The sequence below is a fragment of the Poromitra crassiceps genome, assembly GCF_964638095.1.
Source record: "Poromitra crassiceps genome assembly, chromosome: 2".
Classification (NCBI taxonomy): domain Eukaryota; kingdom Metazoa; phylum Chordata; class Actinopteri; order Beryciformes; family Melamphaidae; genus Poromitra; species Poromitra crassiceps.
The window spans coordinates 105,903,097-105,926,876 of NC_139624.1; the positions used below are offsets into that span (position 1 = coordinate 105,903,097).

At 43.8% G+C, this 23,780-nt stretch overlaps 2 protein-coding genes across 2 annotated transcripts in view; both read right to left on the reverse strand.

Moving 5' to 3' along the window:
- LOC310771203 (apolipoprotein D-like) lies at nt 1–6,498 on the reverse strand (the record flags this gene model as incomplete). Its single annotated transcript, XM_083631889.1, has 6 exons — nt 1–38; nt 1,470–1,634; nt 3,599–3,696; nt 3,905–4,026; nt 5,966–6,070; nt 6,484–6,498. The coding sequence occupies 6 exons, from the start codon at nt 6,496–6,498 to the stop codon at nt 1–3; spliced, it is 543 nt and encodes a 180-aa protein (XP_083488015.1).
- A 1,092-nt stretch (nt 6,499–7,590) lies between these two features.
- The window catches only part of LOC310771214 (collagen alpha-1(XV) chain-like), a gene marked incomplete at its 5' end in the record, with an annotated part of 174,058 nt that continues 157,868 nt past the window's right edge, over nt 7,591–23,780 (reverse strand). Inside the window, 6 exons of the mRNA XM_083631890.1 lie at nt 7,591–9,559; nt 9,999–10,114; nt 11,396–11,593; nt 13,248–13,310; nt 13,419–13,466; nt 14,593–14,721. Coding sequence (XP_083488016.1) covers nt 9,358–9,559; nt 9,999–10,114; nt 11,396–11,593; nt 13,248–13,310; nt 13,419–13,466; nt 14,593–14,721 — 756 coding nt within the window. The 3' untranslated portion in view covers nt 7,591–9,357. The remainder of the gene's footprint in view (nt 9,560–9,998; nt 10,115–11,395; nt 11,594–13,247; nt 13,311–13,418; nt 13,467–14,592; nt 14,722–23,780) is intronic.

The following is a 23,780-nucleotide window of genomic DNA, read 5'->3' on the forward strand; positions in this document are numbered from 1 at the left end:
TTATGGGACAGAATGGAACTGCACCCGTCTGCTCTCATCTACGAGAGTTCATGGGGGGGGGTTCATGGGGGTAACATTAAAACACTTTCACCTATGTATTTGAAGCTTAGCCCATGACCATCCAAGATTGTAACAACATATGATACAAAATTAAGAAATGCATAATATGGCTCCTTTAACATTTTTTATTTTATTTTTACCATAGAAGGATTACCGCATGGGCAAAGTGTACATGTGTACAGGGCCGTGGAGCCTATGGAGGCCCTTGGCCTTAAGAATTATTATCTTTTTATTTTTTTGGTCAATATTAGATGTAACATTATATAGCCTACATGGCGTGTATAGAACAAAACAAACCTAAACATTTTAGGTTTGTTTTGTTCTATATACGCCATGTACAGCATGTAGGCTATATAATTAATGGCAATAAAATGGCAGTAATTTAATAAAAAATAATTAATATTGATAATGAATATAATTTCAATGCTGTGTGGATGTGGGTTATACTATTGTGTGACCAAACTCTGTGCTTAGGGAGGGCACATGTAGTGCACATGTACTGTACTACTTTTATTTTTTATTTATTTATTTTACTATTTTAGCTACTGTAAAGCACCTTGAGATTTGTTTTACATTTTAAAGTGTGCTATATAAATTAAAGCCATTATTATTATTATTATTACTTGTGTGTGTTGGTATGTGCTTAGGGAGGGCACATGTAGTGCACATGTACTGTACTACTTGTGTGTGTTGGTATGTGCTTAGGGAGGGCACATCTAGTGCACATGTACTGTACTACTTGTGTGTGTTGGTATGTGCTTAGGGAGGGCACATGTAGTGCACATGTACTGTACTACTTGTGTGTGTTGGTAGGGGCCCATGGCAAGTTTGTGCCCTCTCTGAGCCGGAAGGGCAAGGTGCTGCCCGAAATGTTACCACCGGTGCTGAAATAAAACACTCACAGTGTGAGAACTTATCCTCCTTTCCAGTTTCATCTACCTCTCTGCACCTGCCCTATTCAGGTTTGGATGAGCGGGTTTACCTTTTATCATAAGTTTGTGTCCAGGGCCTGTGGTCATGATAATCCATCCACGATGCTGGCATACTAGAAACTCCATAGCACTACATAGTTATAGTTACATAACAGGAAGCTCACGGCAACTTAAAGAAGAAAGAAAAAATCTATTTTAACGTTATTTTAACTAGAAAAAAATAAAACTTAAAATGATTGCAATGGTTGTAGATGACTGATGAATTGTACTTGGTAAATTGGAAGATATATATAGGCTATTTAATATCCTATTGTAATCTAAAAGTATTATTATAGGCTACTAAATATTGGAATTCCAATACAATTCAAAAGAGGTAATCAGCACAGCACTTTGTTCCAATACATTTTGATAGCACCCCTGCCTCAGGCCACGGCATCACAGCCTGTCTGGTTGGAGACAGGCGGTTTATGTCAATACCAGCAGCAGCCAGCTTGTCACGTTGCTGGCTAATGATGTCATCAGTCAGCGCCCGTGTGCGAGCCAGGATCCAGGCGAAGTCAATATGGAAAAGGCGGTAGTTGAGGCAGGAGTAGACCAGAGCATATGACCGGTAGTCTGTAGACAGAACCCAGTAGGGATCTTCTATACCTGGGTACAGACAGAGAGGGATTGGTCAGGAAAATATAAACATCAACTGCACTTGCATGATTTAAAATACAGTCTTTCCATTTTACTCAGAACACCTGTCTGCAAAGGAAGACATTTTACTCAGAACACCTGTCTGCAAAGGAAGACATTTTACTCAGAACACCTGTCTGCAAAGGAAGACATATTTTTTTTCTTCTGACAGCCATTGTCTAGAGACACTCCAAGAACAAGAGTAGAAACCGAGATAAGTAGATACACAAAGTTGCTGAGGTCCTGCCTTTGACACCAGGCAGTGAGCATCTAGTGCAGAATGAAAGCTCCCAGAAAACAAGCTCAGCTGGAGTGACCCAGTGGCTCAAAATGCTAGACAGTGTTCTTTGCATTTTGATGTTCTGGGTTGAAGGGTTAGGCCCAGTCTGCACTCTGGAAGTATATTGAAAGCAGAGCAAAAGGCTGAAAAGCTCTGAGGGGGGAACTCCTCTCTGAAGAAGCGTGAGCCAGTGACACAGCTACAACGTTTTGAGGTTACGGGTTCAAGGGTTCGTGGGTTGGGCCTAGTTTCCACTCTTACTGTAGGTGCCAGGGGAACCTTTGAAAGCCAGCAGCCCAAGTAAAGATTGAAAATATCGGAGAAATTTCTTCAGATGTAGTGCTGCATACATTTTTGAGGTTGTGGCTTCAAGCCTGACTAGGCTATGAATGAACATCCCAACTGAAGACTGATAAGTTCGGACAACAATCCTCATTATTACTGTTGAGTGGTTAGTAAGTGCTGGGTGCTACATAACTCTTTCAAGGTTGTGGGTTCAACAATGTTGGTTAAGTTTATGCCAAAGAAAGATTGAAATGAAAACACTGTTTCAAAGCATTATGCCCCAGTGGCTGTTTGGTTGGTAACATGAAGGATTTGAGGTTGTGGGTTCAGTTAGTGAATTTTGAAAACAGAAAGCACTCAGAAGAGTTGCAAGTGCAAAGTGGACCTGATGGTGTCAGGGGACGTTTTGTGCAGTAGGGGGAGGTTTAAATCAGAAATAACAGAGTCATGAGTTCAACGCATAAACAATATAAACAAGAGGGCAAATACGAAGGGGAAACGCCAGACTTTCCGCGATCTCCAAGTTGCTGAGGTGTGCTGCTTACTTGTCAACAATGATAACAGTAATTTTAATATTTTGAATTTGAGAGGAAAGGCTTTCGCACACCTACGCGACAGGTGCGTCGGAGAAGGGCAAAACCCGACACAGTGAGAAAGAAGGAACTCCCGCACACTGTCTCCAGATGCAAATAAAAGTTTAATAAGTCAAAAGAAGAATAACGTTTCGGTCATCAAGACCTTCATCAGATTCATTTTACAGGGAAGAAGGAGGGACCCAGTTAAATAGGCTGGCAAACATTTTGAATTAAAATGTACCACCCCATATGTTAAATGTCAACTTCATTTTTACAGATTAATGCTTTGTTCTACATGTGAACATGTTTTTTTCTTCTTATTTTCTGTAAATGTCTGTCACTTTGTCCACTGCCTGCATTCACCAGAGAATGCTGCCGTCTATAAGGCAGAGTCTATGTTAATTTGATGGCCAATTCACCTTGAATATGAATAGAAATAGCATTGATTTGAGTCTGTCATTCAATTTCCAATGTTGCTCAAAACTGAACTAGACTTTTGTGTGTGCTGATGCATTCACATTCAATCTACAATGATTCAATGTTAGTTTGCTAACTTTGCTAGGAAAAGCCCTGGGAGGCAACAGCAAAAAAGTATAAATTCATTTAATTTGAATCCTGTGTTTATTGACTGAATTAGGATAAGAAGCAGTAGTATAACTAGTGTTCTGTAATAATACATTAGCCATGATATTGAGAGTGAATGGCCATTTTATTTGTTTCACACTTCATTATTCATTAATTAATTCCTTCAAATGAACATGCATGGGCTTTTATATCCACGGTATTACTGTCTGTACCTTTGAAGAAACTGACAGCCAGCATAGCAGGGTGGGATGTATCTTTAACTCTGGCCACACCCCCAATGGAGTTTACCTTCCCATTAGACCTGGGGGGAGGGGGGGGGGGGGGGGGGGGGAGAAGAGAGAGACTTAGTAGAAAGTTGAGATTTATTAAATTATTTTTTATGAAATAGAAAGATATTGAGAATGCATACTGCAATCCAAGATTTCACCCATGCAAAAATTTTGAGATGTTGGTTATTTTTAGGTATTGTTTTGGGAAAGAGTGAAAAAGACAGAGAGAGAAATGCTTACAGCAGCTCTGCATTGCGGACGCTGACAGTCCCGTCACTGAGAAGACTGTATGTGGCCTGGTTACATTTCCCCCTTTCAAACACAGCAGGCAGCTTCTCTATTTCATACCAGGTGCCCATATACTGGAGAGGGGAGAACAGCCAGAGGCAGGGTCATAAATCAACCACTAGGTGTCAGGTGACCTCCAAAAGGTCACAGGCTCCCTGCAAAAGCCAATGTGCATCTCATCAAACTGACACTCTGAACAGATGAGAGTATCAGCCACAAATCATAAAATCTAAGCTGTGTCAGATTCAGTTGAGGGAATCGTATAGAACTAAGATGATTTGAATGCCGAAATGAAAAAACACCATCTGCATGATGCACTTTACATTTTGAGCTATGTAACAAAATAATAAAGCAAAATACATATTATACTGTGTATATATAATATAGTTTCTCTCTGCTTTTGTTGAAAGGTCTCTTTCGTCTCTGTATTTTCAGAGAACCTGCATGTCAATATTTACGGGCTAATTTCTAGGCACAACAGCCTTTTCCTAGCCTGGGTAAACCCAGCCTCCACGTGACCTCTATGTGCTATTCGTGACTGATAGAGGCTGGGTTTACCCAGGCTAGCCTTTTCCTACAAAACGGAGGATGTACAGTAGTGTGTTTTAAAATATTGAGCAAAGAACATCAGATACTCTACTGCAGCGGTTCCCAACCTTTTCCAAGTGAAGGTCCACTTGAAAATCTCAAAAATGTCCGCGGCCCACATCTGACCGTAAACAGTACCAAACAGGCCAAATAATGCTTTCTCAGAGCACTTTTTATATAATGATAAAAGGAGCTGTCCATCAGCACCACACAGAAATCATAGAAACTAAAAGTGAGGGGCTGTCTGCAATTAATTAATAATTGATTACAAATTAAATAATATCATTCAACAATAGATAAATGCATTCTCTCAGGCTACATAATATTCTTTTTCACAGAGATTGCAATGTTTTGTAAATAATTTGGCGGCCCACTTGTAATACTTCCGTTGCCCACAGGTTGTGAATGACTGCTCTACTGTATTAGATCTATAGCCTCAGAAAAGAAAGCAAATAGAGCACTCTGCACTCTAGATGAACAAACAAGTTTACAAGCCTTTAATCCATTAGCTTGTTCAATGAACGGGGTTCAAAACATACTTGATTTCTGGTTTATTAGCCTGGTTGACTGAAACTGTATTTTGGAAGCGTGGGAGCTGTGGTCATTCCACACTGTGTCTGTCCCGCTCCTGTCATTTCTCTATCAACATGGGAATAGAATAATCAATATCAATCAGCAGATGGCCAAAGTCAAAGACTCACTGATGAATGGCATGTTGAAGCTGTTTACCTCAGTCATGTTGAAGCTGTTTACCTCAGTCATGGTGAAGCTGTTTCCCTCAGTCACGTTGAAGCTGTTTACCTCAGTCATGTTGAAGCTGTTTACCTCAGTCATGTTGAAGCTGTTTACCTCAGTCATGGTGAAGCTGTTTCCCTCAGTCACGTTGAAGCTGTTTACCTCAGTCATGGTGAAGCTGTTTACCTCAGTCATGGTGAAGCTGTTTACCTCAGTCATGGTGAAGCGGTTTACCTCAGTCATGGTGAAGCTGTTTACCTCAGTCATGGTGAAGCTGTTTACCTCAGTCATGTTGAAGCTGTTTACCTCAGTCATGTTGAAGCTATTTACCTCAGTCATGTTGAAGCTGTTTACCTCAGTCATGTTGAAGCTGTTTACCTCAGTCATGGTGAAGCTGTTTACCTCAGTCATGGTGAAGCTGTTTACCTCAGTCATGGTGAAGCTGTTTACCTCAGTCATGTTGAAGCTGTTTACCTCAGTCACGTTGAAGCTGTTTACCTCAGTCATGGTGAAGCTGTTTACCTCAGTCATGTTGAAGCTATTTACCTCAGTCATGGTGAAGCTGTTTACCTCAGTCATGTTGAAGCCGTTTACCTCAGTCACGTTAAAGCCGTTGACCTCAGTCATGGTGAAGCTGTTTACCTCAGTAATGTTGAAGCTGTTTACCTCAGTCATGTTGAAGCTGTTTACCTCAGTAATGTTGAAGTCCTTCTCAACAGATGGAGTGGGGCAGGAGCCAAGGTGGAAAGATTGAGCGTCAGCTGTTGCAGCAGCCAGGAGCAGCACACACACGACCTTCACACCAAAATCATGATATCAACGATAATAAAAGGCAAATGTAACCACATTTTAGAATGTAAAATATCTTGTGGAAAAAATAAGAGTGCCGTAGAGTGAACCACGTACTATCAATGCATTAATATACATATTATGAATAATAAGGTAAATCTTCAACATTGGGTTCTTGTGAATCACTGTTTTGCTTGTAACACTCCTCTGGGCCCTGCAAAGTAGGCTACTGAAACAAAATCACACAATACAATATAATAAAGCAAAATGGATAGGTACATTTTGAAATGAAAATCTGCAACTTACAACTCAGAATAGGCCAACAAGTTAGGCTAGCTGGCTATAGCATGCAAAAAGTTAACCTACATGCATCCACACTCACACCCAACAATGTCAGACTCAAAACATACTCACAGTACCTGGAATGCTGTCATTTTAAAGTGAGATCAAGTCACGCACAGAAATGTTCCCATGTAAAGAAGAATGACCACACAGATTTCTCTGTAAATTTTAAGCAAGAACCACATTAGCCTACATGATTATAGAGAACAATAAAGTAAGTGAGAAAGGATCCAATCAAATGAAACAATCACCATAAGCTCATGTGCAGGCCTAGTGGCCTTCAGCAGAGCATGGAGAAAAAGGAAGTTGTTATACAGGAGTTGGCATGTGATTGTGTGATTGGCTTAAAGAGTCACATGGTAATTAACTTCCTGGTCACATATACATATTTTCTTAACAATGTGACAATGAGTAAAAACAGGTGAAATGGTAAATCCCATGCAATTTAACAGTTCTTAGGTTACAAGTTTTGTGATATGCATTAACATCAACATCTATGTTTCCATATTGTGAAAGTTGTTCAGAGGAAGCATTTGAAACTGAAATTATAATTTAGTCCAGCAGGTGTCTGTGTTGAGTGTTGAAATCCCGTATGTCTCTCTCTGGGAGAGTAGGTTTGGTAAGATTGCCCCCTCGGGTTGGTGGAGAATGAGATACATGCTCAAGTCCAATGAGTGCTAGCTTGTAGTGATAGTGATCACTACACTATAGATTGTGATCACAAGCTAATAGTGATAGCTTGGTTATGGCATATTCTATTCACTCAAAAACATTTCCGTTTCATTTTCAAAACCTTAACTTTTCACATCAGTATGATAATTATGGAAACTGAACATCAGTTCTCAGGTCTGAAGGATGGAAAATAAGGTTTTGTATTGTTTTCTTTACACTATACTAGAAATAGTTATATTTTAGCCTCACTGGCAATTTACAGTTTTGACAGTGTTATGTAACAGTAATGGTAGCCAGCAGGTAGTGCTATGCAGTGAGTAAACCTCACTCGAGACCTCAAGAGATGCTCTAGCAACAGACGCTAGGGCCAATGGGTTTGAGCCTCCTCGCTAGGTTCCCAGTTCAATTAGCAGCTGCGGAGAACTACACACGATGTGGGTTACACTTAATAGTCAGATGGTGTATCAGTCACAGTTTATGCAATGTCTTGACAATGAAACATAACAAGCAGCTTATGAAAAGAGAAACCTTTATTCAACAAAGCACCAATATTTATACAAAAAATAGCTCTCACTTTTGCCTTTGGAAATGTTTTTTTGTTTTGTTTTGCATTTTGGTTGCATCAACATATATATATTTTTTGCTTGTTTGAAAGACATTTCTATACACTTGGTGGAATGACTGCTGTTCAGAGATTTCTGAAGCGTATAAAAAAACTTCACGAACGCTGTACAAAAAAAGGCAAAAAAAAAAGTGAGAAATAACAGTCACTGACAAATAAACGATAAATTACATTCTTAAATTTAATCATCTGATTTCACGTTATGTGCGGTCACGGTATAAATAAATCATTGAATTTAAATTAAATAGCGTATAGAGAAAGTACTGCTAAGGAGTGAGATCACCAGATGTATGAATATCTAAAACAAACAAGTTTATGATGAAAAATGTTGAACAAAAAAAGTATAAAAAGAAGTACAGTGCATCAAAATGACTTTGGTGGCGATACTGGCTGTCTGGTTTTCCCACTGTTGGACTAGGGAGAATGTAAGTTGTGGTAAGTTTTGGCCAGTCAATTTCTCCTGAAATTTGTAAAAAATCTAAATAATCTTCAAAACAACTTCCATGACAACCTGTAAACAAAATAATGAAAGTAGCCCTTTACATCTAGATCACAACAGTCTTTGGAAATATCAGCTGTGAAAACTGCCAAGTGTGAAGACAGCTGAAGAGACTTGTAACTCCTGTGTCCTCAGTCTCTGCTTTAGTCCGTCAATTGAACAAGGAGGACAAAATACACTCGTAAAAAGGATGCGGTATTTTCAACACACCCTGTGTCTAGTTGAGGACAAAACCCACGTACAGATACACAAAATAAATTATGTTAACAACATGGTGTGTCATAATGTGTTTGATTAGCATATTATGTTTTGTTGAGAAGTAGCATAAGCATCTGTTGCAAGTAGTAGTAGATGGTGGGGCAGCAATATCAAGAGGTTGAGAGATGGATCTGTGATGAGAAGGAAGAGTGAAGGAGTAACCCTCTCCCTTCCCGCTGTCTGTCAGTGTGCCTTTGAGCAAAGCACGGGACCTCCAGTGTCGCTGGGAAAGAGCATGGTGTTCAGTCCACTTTATCCCTGGATAAAGTTCAAGTTAAAGGTGCTACATGTAGCAGTTTAACATCAATAAACCATTAGCCCATTAATACTGAGACAATAGTGTAACTGCTGTAAACAAACAAGACCATCGCAGAGAAGATTGGCAGCCTCCCAGCTTCTATACTGCATTTTATATTATGTGCCATTTCATGGGAAATCTTCTAGACTGCTTTACGGCACAAATGTACATTGCTTTATGGCACAAAGCAGGAATTGTACGCTTAACTGCATAGCTTCAACTTCACGTTAGTTTACAACGTCACAATGCACAATAGCTGTTATCAAAGGTTGTTAGCGGCTCTTATCCATCTTCTCAATCTTCTTCTAAACAGATGCACACACAGTGATGGCAGGAAGGGGCAGTCAGCTCTTTGCCACAGGAAGCACCAGGGGTTTATGGGAAATGTGGTCTTGATTTTGAGAAACAACAAAATGCTACACAGAGCACCTTTAAAATAAAACAAAATGCTACAGCACCTTTAAAATAAAAAGGGCACAGGGATGTGTTGAAAATGAATGATACGTTGTCTTTAAGAGTGTGGAGTTTCGCTCTCAAAAAACACCTTTTCTTGAGTGCGTTACATTTCCGTGGCGGCTGGGACGGGTTTCATTTGGGGGCATTTATGGTGTCTTGTGGGTTTCGATGCAGAGGACGATGTACTGGTTGGAGCAGCTGCGTGTCTGTTGGCCCAGCAGCAGACCGGAGGTCAGGCTGGACGACAAACCCGTGACCGACATGTGGTCCGCTCGCCACGTCTCACAGTGCCTGTCCGACACTCTCACACCCGTGCTGCTCGAGCCGTGCCAGATGCTCTTCTGAGGCCTGCAGGGGGCGACACACAGCAACAGGGTCAGAGTCAGAGACAGGTTGGTTTATACATGCACAGCAACAGTTTGAGATAGATACAGACAGACAGACAGACAGACAGAGACGCTAACTGACTGACTGATATTGTAAGAGCTTGTCAAAATAATTGATGACAGGATATCCCTCTATATAATAAATAAACATGTATGTGTAATAATAAATCAATCAATCAATCAATCCATCCATCATTACATCCCTTATGAGTCATAATGGACATGCAAGATAAGAGATAGATAGATAGATAGATACATTAGATAGATAGATAGATAAATAGATAGAGATAGATAGATAGATAGATAGATAGATAGATAGATAGATAGATGGAGATAGATAGATAGATAGATAGATAGATAGATAGATAGATAGATAGATAGATAGATAGATAGATACTGACCAGAACGGGTCTGCCAGAACGTCTCGGCCGTCAAAAGAGTAGATGGGTATCCTGGCGTTGATCGGCCCCCCATCGCCGCTGAAGAGCGACCGCCAGCTCCTGAACATCACGTCTCCCTTACACGAGACACATGACAGGTGTGGTGAGCTTTCTAGCTCAAGCTAGAGACAGACTACGCAGGGGTCGGCAACCTTTTTGATATGAAGTGCCATTTTCAAATTTGCTTGTCAATCAGTGTGCCACACCAGGATTAATGACTCGCACATCCACATTTAAAATCTCCAATGGCTCTGTAATGTTATTCCATCCAAAATCAGGACATTGGAATGAGAACACTATACACTACAGGATACACAGCACGGTCTTTCTCTGTCTTCTGCGCTGGCATTTTTCCTCTGCTTTCTGGTGCCATGGAAGGCAACCAATCAAGAGGCAGAGTGGTTCACTACTGTAAATATGCTAAATAACAGGCCGCACAACTGCAAATGGCTGTGAAATGGTGATTTGGCAGGGCACGTCAACATTTCTACAAAAAATCTCGATTACGCACTTATTGCTACTGTGCGTTGCGGTGCCACTGGTTACCCCTTCGTGTGCCAGAGGTGGCACCCATGCCATAGGTTGCTGACCCCTGAACCACAGGATGAGACACATGACAGGTGTGGTGAGTTTTCTAGCTCAAGCTAGAGACAGACTGCAGGATATGACATGTGACAGGTGTGGTGAGTTTTCTAGCTCAAGCTAGAGACAGCCTGCAGGATATGACATGTGACAGGTGTGGTGAGGTTTCTAGCTCAAGCTAGAGACAGCCTGCAGGATATGACATGTGACAGGTGTGGTGAGTTTTCTAGCTCAAGCTAGAGACAGACTGCAGGATATGACATGTGACAGGTGTGATGAGTTTTCTAGCTCAAGCTAGAGACAGCCTGCAGGATATGACATGTGACAGGTGTGGTGAGTTTTCTAGCTCAAGCTAGAGACAGACTAATGAGACACATGACAGGTGTGGTGAGTTTTCTAGCTCAAGCTAGAGACAGACTAATTAGACACATGACAGGGGTGGTGAGTTTTCTAGTTTAAGCTAGAGATAGACTGCAGGATAAGTGCTTCAAACTACGAGCCATGGGTCTGCAATGCTTACACTGCACTGGGTCCTAGTCATGCTAGTTTAACACAGTACTGCCAGAGTGTTTCAAAAGGGAAGAGAAAGGGCTTATTTTTTAATCGATACCTATTATTTCCCCCCAGTTTACCCACCGATTTAGGCTGGCATAAATGTTTAGTACAGGGTTCCCACACCTTCCTAATCATCCAATTCTAGGACATTTCAAAGACTTTCCAGACCCAATTCAAGGACCCAACAGGGTTAATGGCCTCCAGTAGAGCAGCAGACTCACCCTGAGGTTGGTGACTGGCAGTGTTTCTCTGAAGCCTGGGTAGACCACATGCACCAGGTCCTGTCTGTGGGAGGAGACGAAGGCACGGTAGTTTGGCGGCAGGCCCATGGCCTTGGCCTGCTCGTAACACATGCGGTCGGCCGTGTCCAGCCCCATCATGTCGCCTGAGTGTGGCTGGTTCAAGGCTACCAGGTTCAGCTGCAAGGAGAGAGAGATGGTGTTCAGCGTGTTAAGCTTTTGATTGGGTAACTTTGAATAAAAGAAGTCATTCTTGCACAGAAATTTTCAATGGAAAACACATCAAAATAAAGTTATAGCTGAAAGGCTCCTTGTTTATTCTCTCATTGACACCCATGCATTTTTGAAATTGCATGATAAAACAATCTTTCAATGGAGGAGGGACTAACCAAAAGTGCTGCCAAATGATGCCAAAACCAAGCAATTTGGTATATTTTGGTAGATATTTAGCATGCAAAATCATGTAAAACAGCCGTGGAAACCATACAGGAACAAAAATGCATTTCCAATAGCTATCTTTCATGTGCAAATACTACACTGTAGTATCATCATCATATTCTTATTTTTAGGTTGGTGAAATCCCTTATATGAAGGTCAAGTTATATAGAATTCAACAGTGTTCATATACATCCTAGGATGCTTCTCCTTCAGTCATTACATAATGACTGCAGCCTTGGCCAGGAGGTCATGTCATCAGATGGTTACCACCAGTCATTGAGTGTTTCAACCCTTAACCATAACACTCTCCTGATGGCGGATCAGCAGTGGTGGCCAAGTCACTGCTCAATCCCCCCTGGCTTCCAGCTCAACTCCTCCCTCCTACTCCATATCCAACAGGAGGCTCTCTCTGCTGCCTCCCCCAGTCTGTGCACCGCTTTCTTCCTTTCTCTCCCCGCCAGTCCCATTGCTGCCAGCAACTTCCAGCAACCTCTGCACCCTACCTCGACAACCATGTCTGCCAACCTTTGTCTCTGCAGTCCTGCACCAGATCTCTATAGCGGGCAGATTTCCTCTCAAATGCTTCCTCACACCCCTCTTCCCACGGCACAGTCAGCTCAACTAGGATAATCTTCTTTCCTTCGGTGGAGAACATGACTGCATCGGGTCTCAAGGTGGTGTGGGTGACATCTGGGAATTGGAGCCTCCTTTTCAGGTCTACCCTTAGCTCCCATGCTTGGGCTGAATGCAGAAGACTCGTCCTGGTTTTATTGGGTACTGTTGGCTTTGCTCCTTCCCTGACTAATGTTATAGCAGGTGGCGGCTTGTTCTTAATTTGACGTTTCCTGGTTCTCTCCTGCTCTAGGATGTCAGTGAGCATGGCCAGTACTCAGGCAATCTGTATCTGCCCTGCATCCTGATAGGACGTGTGCCATGGTGCCCTTTTGCCCAAAGAGCCTGCACAGTGGATCCTCCCTAATGCCCCACCTGTGCAGGTTCACCAGTGTTGGAAGGGTGTCGTAGAGGGCCCTTAGCAGGAAGGAGATGCGGAAAGGCTTCAGCCTCCATAGGTCAGCCCATGTTATCTTCCTCTTAGGGAGGTCACACCTTGTCCAGGCTCCCTGGGAGCCTAGCTCCACTGCTCTTGACATGCTCCGCTCTTCTTCTAGGCTCCTTATTTCTGCCTGGACCATGGTTCTCCTCTCCCTTGGGTTGGCTTTCCCCCACTGTTGGAAGTGGTTCATTCCCACTCCTTGCCTTCCTGTGCAGGGCATCCCAATGATGTCCTTGAGTTCTAAATTCCCAACAAATATTACTGTACGACATTCATCAACTCCAATGTGAAAAAGGAATAAAGCTGTTATTGTCCTTATTGTGATAAAGCTGTTGGACTCACCCTCTCTGTAACTGAACGTATCCGCTCCATCGTGTCTCCTCTTATCTGATAGGCAGCTTGAGGCTGAACGGAGAGTTGAATATAGACATTTAACTGATCAATACTGTACATACAATAAACCAGACTAGCAAATGTTTAAAATGTTAAAAGAAAAAAGAAAAAAATACATACCTCATCTTGTGGAATTATGTTATTGGAGAGGTAGATCAGATTGCCAAGCTGTGGGGACAAAACACATTTATTCTCCTTTAAAATGAATGATTCTAAGTAGGATTAATTCATTACACCGCTAAATGTGTCAGCATATGTAAATCCCATTTTAACTGAATGTGTCAACATCTATAAAGCCCAGCTTAACTAAACCTGGAAATTTGGTTCTAAAAAGAATCATGTTTAAGATAAATGAAGAGTGAAAGTGATTCTGTGACTTTCAAGGTCCTGGCGCCGATTCCTCTACTACATGACAGTGTTTCATGAAAGGTTTTTTCACTGGTAATGTGAAGAGGAACATCTTCAGAGACAGAGGTGTCAAAAATCTCTGAACATATCCTGGAGCAGTGAGTCAGGGGCAGTCAATAGGCCACAAAATTCTATTTGACTTTGTCGGACAAATAAATATGTATTTGCAAAACATAGGTTTTCCAGACTGAAGGGAAAAAAAGCTCTAAATCTAACTAATACAATTACTGTTAAACAGATACAAGAGTAGTGTTTTTATTATTTTGAAAATTAATTTTAGATTTAGAATGTAAATTGTCTATTAAATATAATACATTTTAATGTAATGTAATTTCACATAACATTTATTTTTGGCCCACGGTCCTCGACCAGATACGTTTTTGGCCCTACATAGGAAAGACTTTGTGCTCCTCTGGTATATACTGTAAATTTGAAATGATAATGGGGTTTTAACAGGTTTCAAAGGCACAATTGACACATACTGTACATGGCCTTGAAAACAAGTATGAAAAAAAGAAGTAAGAAAATACTATTGCTACATGTCCCCCCCCCCCCCCCCCCAACACAGTTGACCCTCCCTCACAGCATTCCACATTGGAGTTAAGACCTACATCCATTTAAAGTACCTTTAAAAGAGGGCAGCTCTGAAATAAGCTCACATCTAAAATGAGAAATACTACACATCATACAACTACATACAGTACATTCACACATTTGGCCATGCTACAGTGAAAGACAACAATGTCTAAAATTCTGACGTTAAAGTGCATAGTGCATGGTTCAGATCTTCCCTTAGCACTCATGTAACTGCATATTTTCTGTCCAGGGTGATGCCACGTGCAATGTAATGTCCTACATACAGTACAGCAGCAGCCCCGGTCCATACCTGGATCTCTTTCCATCCTTGGGGAACCTTGAGGAAGAGAGTTCCTGTCCCCGACACGTAGGTGAGTGTGCCCTCTGCAGCCCTGAGCGTGTGCTGCATCATACTCTCACGGCTCGAAAAGCTTTTCAGCTGGGAGGAAAACACAGGGGATAGAAAGAATAGATATACGGTAAAAGTGTTGACTTTATATTCTTAAGTGGCAATGTGTGTGTGTCTACGCCAATGTTGGAAGTACCTAAACCTGCATTATTTCTAAGGGCCAGCAGGGGGTGAGTCCACTGGCTGCAAAAACAAGTCTGATTGTATAGAAGTAAATGAAAAACGAACCCTACTTCTCACATGATTTATGACCTCACCTGACCTAAACACTTTCTTCATGAGTTTATGGTCTCAATCGCTAGTTTCAACTCTTCGTCAATACAACATGATGTTTACTCCCAGACTCTAGTAATTCAAATATAATAATTGGCGGTGACCTGAATTGTTACCTAGATCCATATTTAGATAGGCTGTCTTCACGCCCACCCCCAACTATCTCATCAGTGCAGGTATTGAACAATTTGATTAAACCTAGGAATATAGTAGATATTTGGAGGGTTCAGCACCCCACAGATAGAGAATACTCATTCTATTCCCATGTCCACAAATCCTATAGCAGAATTTTCTAATAGATTCTCAACTAATTTCCCATGTCACCAACACCAAATACCACAACATATTAATCTCTGACCATGGCCCCCTGACTATGTCGCTGAATCTCTCTCTCCCTAAACAAACATACTCTTGACGTTTCAATCCAACCTTACTCGCTGAAGATAGATTCATAGAGTATATTGACATGAAATTAAAACTTTTTATGGAATTTAATGATAAAGGTGAAGTATCAGACTCCACGCTATGGGAAACATTAAAGGTTGTTATTCGTGGGGACATAATCTCATATGAATCTACTGCCAAAAAAGAAAGATGGAGGCGGCTATTGGAGATTGAAAATGCCCTTTCCGCCCTCGTGGTGGCATATCAGGTTTCAAAATCCTCTGAAGATCATAATAAGATATTGAAGTTGAATATAACTGCATCTTAGGTGGTCAAATAAACACTCTTCTTTTAAAACTGAGATAAAAACAATTTGAATTGGGAGATAAGACAGCGGGGCTCCTTGCGCGGCAGCTCAAGGCCGCCCAGGCTTCTAGATAAATCCTCTCCATTAAATCAAAAAGGGGCGCCCTGCTGACTAACCCTAAGGAGATAAATGACCGTTTTAGAGAGTTTTACTACTACTCATCTAAGTGTGATGCCGCCCAATCTGATTTGAGTGACTTTTTCGACCCTCTTGAAACGCCCAAACTTAGTGATGATGCCAGAGGACTTAGACTCTGATTTTACATTGGAGGAAATAACTTCTGCCATTAAATCATTCCCATCAGGCAAAGCAGCTGGCCCGGATGGATTTGGTGCTGAATTTTACAAGAAATTCTTCAACATTCTCGCTCCACTCCTCCTCAGAATGGCGTCTAACTCTGTGAAGGACAAAATCTTGCCTAAAACATTGTATGAAGCTAACATCTCCCTCATTTGAAAAAAGGGGAAGGACGAAGCCGATCGGGCTAGCTACAGCCCCATAGCGCTTCAGAATTTTGACAGAAAGGTAATCACTAAAACGCTGGCTACCCGGCTAAATAGACATTTGTCAAGTCAAGTCAAGTCAAGTCAAATTTATTTATATAGCACATTTACACAACTAAAGTTGACCAAAGTGCTGAACAGGCAAATATCAAATAGACACAGACAGTTGATACAGTAGAAATAAAAGAAGAAAACACATAGCAATATACGTGATAGGCACAATCTTAACCCGAATTGAAGGCTAATTTGAATAGATGGGTCTTAAGCAATGACTTAAAAATTCCAAGGCTTTGCGCAGTCCTTATATGGATGGGTAGGCTGTTCCACAATTTGGGGGCAGCTACCGCAAAGGCTCGGTCGCCTCTGTTTTTTAATCTAGATCTCGGGACATCCAAGAGCACCTGGTTAGATGACCTCAGAGCTCTAGTTGGAGTGTGATGGTGTAGGAGTTCTGCAATGTAGGAAGGTGCCAGGCCATTTAAGGCCTTGTAAACAATCAACAAAGTCTTAAAATCAATCCTGAAGCGGACAGGAAGCCAATGGAGGGAGGCTAACAACGGAGTCACATGATCCCGCTTCCTTTTTCCAGTTAGTAGCCGAGCGGCAGCATTTTGCACTAACTGCAGACCACGCAGGGATGATTGGTCTAGGCCCGCATACAGAGAATTGCAGTAATCCAGCCTAGAAGTAATAAAAGCGTGGATAATTCTTTCAAAATTTTGGGGGGAGAGATAGGCTTTTACCTTCGCCAAAAGTCTTAGCTGGAAGATACTGCTTTTAACTACCGAGCTAATTTGCTTGTCAAATTTAAAAGAGCTGTCAAAGAGGACACCAAGATTTTTGACATAGGGCCGGTTTTTGGACGCTAGAGGGCCGAGGGTGCTGACACAGCCATCCACAAGGTCAGGTGGCCCAAACATAAGGATCTCAGTCTTATTTTCATTGAGGTTAAAGGAACACTCCGCCCATTTTCAACCAGCTTGGTATCATTAGAACATCAGTAGTATATCAGAAAACTGTAAACTGTTTTGAAGTCTGTCATTTAATTTGACAGTTATTGAGTGTTAAAGTGTGGACCAGTGACATCACTGGTCCACACTAACTCAAATTAATAACTCATTAACTCAAATCAACTCTCAATAACTGTCAAACATTCTGTCATTCATCTAGTTTGACAGTTACTATAATAAAAATAGGACTGTGCCCAAGATGGAGCCTTGAGGGACCCCGCACGTAAGTGGGGCCGCAGACGAGTAGTGTTCTCCTAGATGGACCGAGAAGCTCCTGTCTGTCAAATATGACTGGAGCCATTTAAGGGCCGTGCCTCTGATGCCCACACATTGTTCAAGGCGAGATAAAAGGATCCTGTGATCAACAGTGTCGAAAGCTGCGGTCAAATCTAAAAGCACAAGAACAGCAGAGTTTCCGGCATCAACAGTTATTTTACATCAACAGTCTATTATTCATCCTGACCAGACAGGGTTTATCCCGAGTAGGTTTTCTTTCGTCCTTCCTTCTTACGTCTCCTTAACACCATATACGTGGATCACAGTAAGACCAGTGGTGCCGCGATTTTATCACTCGATGCACAGAAGGCGTTCGATCAGGTTGAGTGGCCTTATAGACCCCTTATACGACTACGTCACACTGACATCACGCAGCGTCAGATGACGGAGGTAGAAAGACAGAGTCCGCGCAGCCCTGGCAAGTAGCTGATCTGCGGCTGGAAAACTAGACAAGCTAGACATGTCTTCGTGTTGTGCAGTGGGATGCCAGAATCGGAAAGTTATTGTAGCCTAGTATTCGGGTCCGCCTATTCACACTTGGTTAATAAAATAATAAACGATAGAGCCAGGCTGTAACATTATAACAAGCTTCACCTTTATTCTCCCCACATATCCTTTCTACAGCAACGCTCAAGGGAACATACACATAGAACACAACACAACACTGAACAGTCTGTTACACTATCAACAAATTCAAGGACTAAAGTTTTACCGAATCCCGTCAACTCATACTGCTTTTAATGCTAACCGTAGGCGTCTTTGGTTGAAAGAGGAAATCATAAAAAATGCCCGACTTTGCAGTGCTCATTTCATATCAAGTAAGCTGTAGCTGTCATCGCTCGGTTAGTTAAGAACCAAGTAACGTTAAATAATGTCATTATTGAATTGAACTGATTGGAACGAGGACATTAAAAATGCCCGACTTTGCAGTGCTCGCTCATTTCATATCAGGTAAGCTGTAGCTGTAGGCTGCTAACAGCCACATCGCTCGGTTAGTTAACAACCAAGTAACGTTAAATAATGTCATTATTGAGTTGAACTGATTGGAACGAGGACATCGTTAAAAATGCCCGACTTTGCAGTGCTCATTTCATATCAGGTAAGCTGCCTGTAGCTGTAGGCTGCTAACAGCCACATCGCTTGGTTAGTTAACAACCAAGTAACATTAAATAATGTCATTATTGAGTTGTGTGCATTATCAACATAACAATATATCTTTGCAAGTTACAGAATAACTATCAACGCTATGTATTGCTGGCCACTCTAGGCTTGGCCATTTCTTATTGTCTTTTATCCATTGACACGGTGCCAATGCGTATGAGTCTGTAAGACGTATCCCATTAACCAACCTTAATTTTGATGCATAACATTGCTTATCACTAGGCGATAAGCTGTTGTAGTAAACCAAGAACTGCATTTTAAAACTAAAATCTAACTGTCGCAGATGGGCAGAGCAGTCCTGACAGCGGCGGCTTTTACACAGCTCTGTGTCTGTCAATGCCGGGCTCCCGGCTTTTTACCCGATGCGCGCGCAGCTCCAATGTTGACAGCTGTATAAGCTGTATATATGTTTGAGTCACTGCACAGATTCGGGTTTGGCAATTCATTCATATCCTGGGTAAAGCTTATACTAGTCCTGTATGCTCAGTTATAACCAATGGCGACAAGTCAACCAGGTTTCCATTACTTTGTTCGGTCCAGCAAGGTTGCCCTCTCTCGCCGGCCCTCTTCGCCGTCGCGCTCGAGCCCCTTACCTTAAAAATACATAGCCACCCAAGCCTTGCAGGCCTTCAGGTCGGAGGTGTCAAGACACGTATCAGTTTGTATGCAGACAATGTAATAATAATATATTGTACCTGCACAATTCAGAAAAATCTATCCTCCCTCTCCTAGAACTAATCACCTCCTTCGGTAAGCTGTCTGGATACACAAATAATTGGACAAAGAGTGACTTTATGCCTCTGTCTGATCTCCTTACTCCTGGGTTCCTGGAGAGTCTCCCATTCCAATTAGCAAAGGGCCGCCTCACCTATCTTGGCTTGACCATACCCAGAGATCCTAAGTTAATATTTAAGTTGAATTTTAGGGATTTTGTTTCAAAACTTAAACAATGTATAGTGTCATGCCCTCAACCTCTGCCTCCTAGTCTCTCTCGCCCCCTCCTTTCTGTTGTGATTACAGGATTGGAGCCAGGTGTGTGGAGCTGATCTCCAGCTATCGCAGCTGCCAAGCATCACCAATCAGCAGGCTTCATATACCCAGCCCAGACGTCAAGACACTGTCAGATTATCTTCTCACCTGCATGGAGAGGAACCTCTGCTGCCCTAAATCTGACTACCTGCTCCAATCCTCCCCTGTCTGTCTGCCTGCTCGCCATCTGCCTGGACTTCAGCCTACTTGCTCTCTGCCAGCCCGGACTTCTGGATGCCTGCTCGTTCACCTACCTGGACTCTAGCCTACCATCCTGCAACCTGGGTATCTCGTCCATCCGGACTGAACCAATAACATTTAAATAAACAAACTGTGTTACAACTTGATATTCTGTCTCTGTCTGTCTCTGCCCTTGAGTCCAACAAACAAAACCCTAACAGGATAATCTGACCAAAATGGACTCGGCAGAGGCAGAAGCAATGAGACAAGCGCTTGCTCAGCAGGGCCAATGGCTAGGAGGCCAGGAGGAGCGTCTGCGGACCATGACTACAGAAATGCAGAGGCTTGGTGTGACCATCACGGGCCTCACCGAGCGTCTGACACCAGCTCCAGTTGCCGCTCTGCCTCAGCCCGACCAGCCAGCGCTGCCTGCTACCACAGCTCCGGAGCCTCACATCCCACCTCCAGCAAAATACTCAGGTGATCCACACAGCTGTCATCAATTTCTCACAGTGTCAATTGTCATTCAACGCTCAGCCCATCCGCTTCTTTACGGAAGCTGCCAAAATTGCATACCTGGTTAACCTACTGGAGGGACCCCCGCTTAACTTTTTCAATGCTCTCTTTGAACAGGGCTCTCCGCTCACCCAGTCCTTTGCGGGATTTGCTGTCGAGCTCAAACGAGTGTACGATCATCCAATACGAGGGCAACAGGCGGGGCAGCGTCTGTTGACTCTTCGCCAAGGAAGACTCCCAGTCCGGGAGTTTATAAGCCAGTTCCACAGTTTGGCTGTTGAGTCGGGGTGGGATAATGTGGCCCTCATTGCAGCATTTCAGAGTGGTCTGAATAGAGAGATTGGAAGGGAAATCGCATTACGGGGGGAACTAAATTCCTTAGACGCCGCCATTAGTCTGGCCATTAAGATTGCGGATCAAATCGCCCTGTGGCGTACTGACACCCCCGTCTCTCTGTTCTCACCACGTCCCGATACTCCAAACTTTCCCGAACCGGAACCCATGCAACTCGACCGGGTCCGTCTGTCCCCGGAGGAAAGGGCTCGTCGTCGGGCTGCCACACAGGCCTGTTTCTACTGTGGAAACCCCAGCCACCGTATTTCGGATTGCCCCGTCCGTCCAGCAAAAGGGCCGGCTCGGCAATAGTTAGAGAGATATTGTCGAGTCGAGCAACCACTGCCTCTCTCCCTATCCGTCCACAGCTCGATGCCGCCATCGTGTGGTGCCAGCAAACCATTACACTCTCTGCACTCATAGACTCTGGAGCCGATGAGAATTTCATTCATAATGGTACGTGCCAGCAGTGGGGCATCGAGACTGAGCCCCTCGATGTCCCACTAAATACTACAGCCCTTAACGGGGTACTGCTGGCCCAAGTGGACAGAAAAACCATTCCCCTGTCCCTTCACATGTTTGGGAATCATCAAGAAAAAATTCAGTTTCACGTCATTCGTTCTCCCAATGTTCCTCTAGTGTTGGGATTCCCCTGGTTGAAACTCCATAACCCCCAGATCAACTGGACCACCGGCACGGTGGGGTCATGGAGCTCCTTCTGCCATGCCAACTGCCTCCGTTCCGCCCAGACACCTTCCTCTGAGCCGCTACCAGTACCAGAACCTCCAGATCTGTCATCGGTTCCAAAAGAATATCATGACCTCGCTCCTGCATTCAGTAAACAACAGGCATTAACACTCCCTCCGCACAGACCATACGATTGTGAGGTAAAGCTTTTGCCCGGAGCTCCTCTACCCTCTAGCAGGCTCTACAACCTCTCTCTGCCGGAACAGCAAGCCATGGGGAAATACATCCAGGACTCCTTGGCAGCGGGGATCATCCGACCTTCATCCTCTCCGGTGGGTGCAGGTGCCTTCTTCGTGGGCAAGAAGGATGGGTCTTTGAGACCATGTATTGACTATAAAAAACTAAATGACATCACAGTTAAAAACAAGTACTGCCTGCCTCTGATTGACTCTGCTTTTGTGCCCCTTCATGACGCCACAGTATTTTCAAAACTGGACCTCCGGAACGCGTACCACCTGGTGCGCATCAAAGATGGAGATGAATGGAAGACTGCTTTCAACACTCACCTGGGCCATTTTGAGTACCTGGTGATGCCTTTCGGCCTCACTAATGCGCCCGCAGTCTTCCAGGCACTCGTCAACGATGTACTCAGGGACATGATTGGTCATTTTGCATTTGTTTACCTTGATGACATTCTGATTTACTCCCAGTCTCTCCAGGAACACCAGAAACATGTGCGGGCAGTGCTGCAGCGTCTCCTAGAAAACAGACTGTTTGCTAAGGCAGAAAAGTGTGAATTTCATGCTTCCACGGTGCACTTCCTGGGTTTCGTCATCTCCCCGGGGAAAATGGAGATGGAGCCGGCTAAAGTGACAGCAGTTCTGGATTGGCCTGTGCCTACTAGCCGGAAACAATTACAAATGTTTCTAGGATTTGCCAACTTCTATCGAAGATTTGTCCGTAATTACAGCACCATAGCAGCCCCCCTGACTGCACTCACTTCCACCTCCATCTCGTTTCGATGGACACCGGAGGCGGAGACCGCCTTTGGGGAGCTCAAGCGCAGGTTTGTCTCCGCTCCAGTGCTCATCCAGGCAGACCGGACCCGGCAGTTCATTGTGGAGGTGGACGCTTCTAATGTGGGGGTAGGTGCAATCCTCTCTCAGCGCACACTGGCTGATGACAAGTTGCATCCATGTGCCTTTCTGTCCTATAAACTTTCCCCCGCAGAAAGAAACTACGACGTCGGCAATAGAGAGCTTCTGGCTGTGAAGGTGGCGCTGGAGGAGTGGCGACACTGGCTAGAGGGGGCCGAGCATCCATTCGTCGTGTGGACAGACCACAAAAACCTCACCTACATCAAGGAGGCGAAGCGGCTTAACTCACGCCAAGCAGGGTGGGCTCTGTTTTTTGGCAGGTTTAATTTCACACTCACTTACCGCCCCGGTTCGAGGAACGTGAAGCCTGATGCGCTGTCACGCCAGTTTGCGGTGGAGGAGGCAAACATGGACCCAGAGCCCATTCTTCCATCTTCATGTGTCATCGCTGCCGTTACCTGGGAGATCGAATCTAAGGTCCGCCAAGCCCAGAGGGCCCAGCCCGACCCAGGTAATGGTCCTCCTAACCGTCTGTTTGTACCTGATTCTGTCCGCTCCCAGGTTCTGCAATGGGCTCACTCATCCCGCCTTACCTGTCACCCGGGGGTTCGTCGGACAATGGCCTTCCTCCGGCAGAGTTTCTGGTGGCCCACCATGGACCAGGATACACAGTCATATGTTGCAGCTTGCTCTGTCTGCGCGCGCAGCAAGACCTCCACAAAGCCCAGCTCTGGCCTGCTCCGTCCACTGCCTGTACCCAGCCGGCCATGGTCACACATAGCAGTGGACTTCGTCACTGGCCTTCCCCCATCTGGAGGTAACACCACAGTTCTTACTGTCATAGACCGTTTTTCTAAGGCAGTACACTTCATTGCCCTGCCCAAGCTGCCTTCCGCTAGGGAGACAGCCGATATATTAGTGCAACATGTGTTTCGGGTACATGGGCTGCCTGCAGACATTGTCTCCGACAGGGGGCCTCAATTCACCTCACAGGTCTGGAGGGCATTCTGCACGGCCATGGGAGCCACCGTCAGCTTATCTTCGGGGTACCATCCTCAGACCAACGGACAGACTGAGCGAGCGAACCAGGAGATGGAAGCAGCTCTTCGCTGTATCACCGCGGCGAACCCCTCCTCTTGGAGCTCACAGCTGCCCTGGGTGGAGTACGCCCACAATACACTTCCCAACGCCTCCTCAGGTATGTCTCCGTTTGAATGTTCTTTGGGCTATCAACCTCCTCTGTTGTCAGGCCAGGAGGAGGAGATTGCAGTGC